The following is a 5,120-nucleotide window of genomic DNA, read 5'->3' on the forward strand; positions in this document are numbered from 1 at the left end:
AAGGTTGTTTTCTGCTGCTCCAGAGAAGCGGACACGGAGCAACGGATTCAAACTACAAGAAAGAAAATTCCACCTAAACATTAGGAAGAACTTCCTGACAGTAAAAGCTGTTCGGCAGTGGAATTTGCTGCCAAGGAGTGTGGTGGAGTCTCCTTCTTTGGAGGTCTTTAAGCAGAGGCTTGACAGCCATCTGTCAGGAATGCTTTGATGGTGTTTCCTGCTTGGCAGGGGGTTGGACTGGATGGCCCTTGTGGTCTCTTCCAACTCTATGAGTCTATGAGTCTATGATTCTATGATTTGTTGCCAGAAAATCCTGATCCAACATATAAAATGGAATGTAACTTTTAGGTCAGGGTTATCCATCCTTCAAGTGCCTTATGATACAATTCTGGTACCTGGATCCAAAAGCTCATTCTTTACCACACACTGACCAATACTGACACAATGCACCTGGGAAGGAATTCACATGAGCCTGATAGTATTGGAGCAGAATGGCACTTGGGAATATACTATGTCACTCACTGGTATTTCCAGGCAGGGTTGGAAAAGCTTATTGTATGAAACATTGGAAAGCTGCTGTTAGGCATTGCAGTAGACCAGGATAGGCAGAAGAGATCAGAGATATGGAAAGATTTCTGACTTCCAATTGTTGAATAACAGTAACAACAAAATGAGCCCCTCTCCCCCCCAAAAAACCAAAATGACAACAACAAAAATATTATTACTGAGAAGAAAGCTGAAAGTGGAGGAGGTAACCAGACATGTGTATGTAAAGAACGACTGTCATGTCAGTTCATTTCTGCCACTCATATCAAATCCCTGGCCTCCAAATTCTGTAATTTTAAATGTAGTTGGTGTGTCTCCAAAAATAAAGGTGATCCTGCTAGCATGAAGTCCACCACCCAGACAGTCCTGAGCTAGATAACTCAATAGTCTAACGACTCATGTAATGCAGTGTCTTATGTTCCTTCCTATTTTGCTGAACTTTCATGAAAGAGGGGAAATAAATTTAAACATTTAATAATCTAACGACTACACAAGATGGAAGAGCAACATAAACATGATTTAGGATTGTAGCATATGCCTCCATCCTTAATCTTTTCTCATTATTCCTAAACTTGAGAACTAAATTCCTTAAAATACTCACCCAGTAGCTGCATCTCATTTTTCACAAGTAGCTTATTTCTCAAGGGTGGTGATGGAGCTGTTGCTTGCTTGGTAGTCACATTCCTTGATCAGGAAAGTCTGTGCACTCTGATCCTGCTCAATAACGCTTTTTACTTGCCCATGAAGCTGCATTCTGACATTGAAAATAGGTTGTGGATTGAAATGCCTGGGATTGAGCATTGGCTCCAAATGTTTCATTTCAGAAGCTGGCAGTCCTAGCTCTGTGTCAGAATGAAACCTTTTCTGATTGTTTAATGCATGATTTATTTCTCCATTCACAGGTTTCTGCAAACTGTCTTGCATCTATCTTAACTCATTTTCTGGAAATGGAGCTGCAGTCACCTCAAGGGTATCACTCAACAACTGAGGTGTCAGTACACAGAACTTTCAGTGAAGAAGCCACCTGCTGGCTGGAAAAAGTAATTATTATGCAACATTTATAACTAAGAAATACTCCTGTAGTGTAATGTTATCTTATACAGTACTTCTGTCTTCTGCATTTTCCTCTTCTTCTGATTCATTTGTTTCTGGAAAGATTTAGAAGCTGAGTAACATTCCACAATGTGTGTGGATTAATCTGGAATAAAAGGCACATGAATCCCCAGTTTGCAAAATCTAGTAACACAGATAAGATTCCCCACACAATAAGCATACATAAACATGATGAATTCTACACCATTAACACATGTTCTTGTTACAGCACTGACAATAAACTTGTAAGCACAAATGGGTTTTGCAGGGTGTAGCAGTTTGTTAGACTAGGACCTGGGTGGCCAAGGGTTCAAATTTGCATTCGGTCATGATACTCACTGAGCGATTTGGGGCCAGTCACTGTATCTCAGTTTAGCCCACCTCACAGCATAAACTGGGGAGGGGGAGATTATCTTTGGAGGAGAGCAGAGCTGGGATATAAATGTGGTAAATAAAAATAACTAGTCTGCCTTGAATGAGTTGATTCTAATTTGTTCTTCTTGTAATTATGAAAACAGAATCTGCAAGGAGTGATACTTGATTAAGAATATGGAGCAGTGTGCAATTTTGTGTATGTGGCAATTATGAAAAAATTGGTGTTTGGTGTGTTTGATGTGGTGCAACATATTAAACGGACAGCATGTTGCTTCTGTGCTTTTTAAATGACAGCCAAACTGGGAGCTTCATATTGGCTAAATACACCAACTGTATCTGAAGTGTGCATGCACACAAAAGCTTATGCCAAGAACAAATTTAGTTGGTCTCTTAGGTGCTACTGGACAATTTTTTTTATTTATATATATATATATAGATATTTCGACTGTGTCAGACCAACACGGCTACCTACCTGAATCTACACCTTCAAAAGTCTCTGAAGGATAAATAATCCATAAGTTGTCCTGATAAAAGTTGGTCCTCAGTATTACTTTATTGTTGTGCCTTCTCTTTTCTCAAATGAGTCGACATGGCTACCTGTTTTGGGGTTGCATCCCACTAAATTCTTCACAGAATTGGAAGTTAGTCATCTCCATTAGGAGACCTGAGTTGGCTCTGAGGGAGGGGCTCACGACTTTTTTCATAGTTCCTATGCAGGAAGCCTACCTCAAACGGGCTTGCTGCCTACAAAATAAACTCTCTTAAAACAATTTGTACCGTTATTCTGCTTCGACTTCTCTCTCCCGAGCTGAGGAGAGCAAACACGACACGCGCTTCCCGCCAAAACTCCCTGAGCACGAGCCGATCGTTAACGGTCACCAGACAGAGTTCGAGGAGGGAGGGGTAGCTGAGCCCTGTCCCCTCGCTGCAGGGAATGCGCATGCTCCGAAGAGGGGATCCGCGGAGAGTTCTTCTCTCTTTCGCCACCACCACATTTAAGGGAGTTGTGAGGTGATGAGGAGGCGAAAATGCGGGAAAATTCCCCATGGTGTGCATTGACCTGAGGGGAGAGGGGAGCGTGTGCTCGCATGAAGATGATAAAAGTTAAATGGTTTCTATTGGAGGATGTTTACATTTAATAAGGAGAAGAGCGCGCGTTTATCCATGTTGATGAGGGGTTCATTTTCCTCTCATGATTCAGTTTTACTATCAAACCAGAGCTTAAACTAACCCCTTTCCAGTCCTGGGAGGAGCACGGAGAGCGAACAGTGCCATTCATGTAAAATAAAAATTGTTGCCTGAATACAGACCTTGGGACTGGTCACTATGCAAGTTATTTTGTCCCTGTTGTTTAAAGTTTCTGTCTAGTTTTCTTAGAGTAAGGACAGCACTGTGATATTATTTTGCAGTTACATCTTGCAATAGGCCTACCTTCACAGGAAAAAAAACCTGTTTCTCAAATATGACATTACATTTTTTTTATCAGGTAACAATGACAAGTAACCCAGTAAAGTCTGATGAAAATAGGAAAAAACGTAAAACGGAAGAAAAGGTGAGCAGTATTCATTAAATAGCTATTTTTATTTTTTAAATGTAAAATGATTGTGATAAATGTGGTGTGAAAAAGTATGTGCACAGTTCTGCAAGGCTGAAAGATTATTCCAGCTTTCCGTTGTTTGTTTTCTGTTGGCAGAATGAATCTTCAGAAAATCCACAAATATCTTCTTTTGAGAAAATGGATTTTTCTCTTTCTGAAAGCTCCCAGGCAGTTCTCAAAACTGAAGCCCTAGAAAAAGTTTTGAATGGTGACGTATATAAAATTATATCAACTCCTATTAATTAATATCACTTAATTAACCTTTACATCTACTTTTTACTAAAACAAATATTTATATTAACAGATACAAGCAAAGAAATAAATATTCTATTATCAAAATATGTTCATATTTTAAGGCAAGTATACTGTTTTATTAATTTATTTTATTTATAGCATTTATCCAGCTAGTGTAACAAATATTCAGCTAAATTGTTGATAATTTCAAAGTGGTATTTGTGTAATTTTTATTAATTAAAAAGTTAAACCAACAAACTATTGTTCCTTATCTGGAACAACTTCAGTGTTTGACATTTGCTCTTTGCTTTATGTGTAGACCTATCCTCTGTTAGTGACACTCATTCATAATATAATTACTTTGAAATTGAAATCATTATTTTGTTCTGATCTCCCTACATATTGACATTACAAGTAACTGTATTTTATACAGGGTCTACAATTATTTATTCTGTGAGTTAGGAATATTTTAAATACAAAATTATACCTTAAAAATGATATATATATATATATATATATATAGCTCCAGTTGCATGTTTGCATTATTATTGCAGAAATGTTTGCAGAATGAGTAGGTACCAGCATACATCAGTAAAAATTCAAGTTAATTTGTAGCTTTATGTTAACTACAGATTTTTTTTTGTAAATAAAGTGAGAGAGCAGCAATGGATGCCTCATATGTAGAGGAGCTTGGAGGGATTCTGAAAGAAGCTGCTTCTATAGAATATCACTTGAGATTGAAATGGGAGAATCTAAAGCACAGGTTTGCTGCAATGACGGGCCCTCTACAAAGTGAAAATAGATTATCTAGCAAATGATCTTTATTCAAAGGCACGGGCTGCATGTTTAGAGTTCTGTATCTGCTGAACACTAATGTATAATTGAAATACCCTTTTATCTATCTGGATGCTTGATGCACATACTTGTATTGTATACTGTCTTCGTGCAAGTTATGATTCCCCTGCCTGTAAAAATATATCTGTCATGAGGATAGAATCTCTGCCATGCATGTCTACCTGTCTGTTCTTTGTGACCTCCATTCATGACCTCCAGCCCTTACTACACATCACTTACTCATATCTCTTTCTGCAACTGCATTGCTCCTCACAATGAATTCTGTAAATTCAAATGTATGTGGCATTGGCAGTGTGGATATTTTCCTCTGGGGACTTATTATGAGCAACACTGTTTTTAATGTTTGCAATTTGTTAACTCACATGCTTATTAAATAGATTTTCACTGAACAACAAATCTCAAGTCATAGCTGCCAAGTTTT

The 5,120-nt window shown here is 38.1% G+C and overlaps 1 protein-coding gene across 1 annotated transcript; it reads left to right on the forward strand.

The window, feature by feature from the left end:
• Positions 1–1,451: 1,451 nt before the first annotated feature.
• TEX12 (testis expressed 12) lies at positions 1,452–4,849 on the forward strand. The gene is made up of 5 exons (XM_035127324.3): positions 1,452–1,586; positions 3,500–3,565; positions 3,707–3,818; positions 3,915–3,966; positions 4,497–4,849. Exons 1-5 carry the CDS (start codon positions 1,494–1,496, stop codon positions 4,660–4,662), a joined length of 489 nt encoding a protein of 162 aa, XP_034983215.2. The 5' UTR covers positions 1,452–1,493; the 3' UTR covers positions 4,663–4,849.
• The last annotated feature ends 271 nt before the right edge of the window (positions 4,850–5,120 follow it).

Source organism: Zootoca vivipara, chromosome 1 (assembly GCF_965207765.1).
Source record: "Zootoca vivipara chromosome 1, rZooViv2.hap1.1, whole genome shotgun sequence".
Lineage (NCBI taxonomy): Eukaryota > Metazoa > Chordata > Lepidosauria > Squamata > Lacertidae > Zootoca > Zootoca vivipara.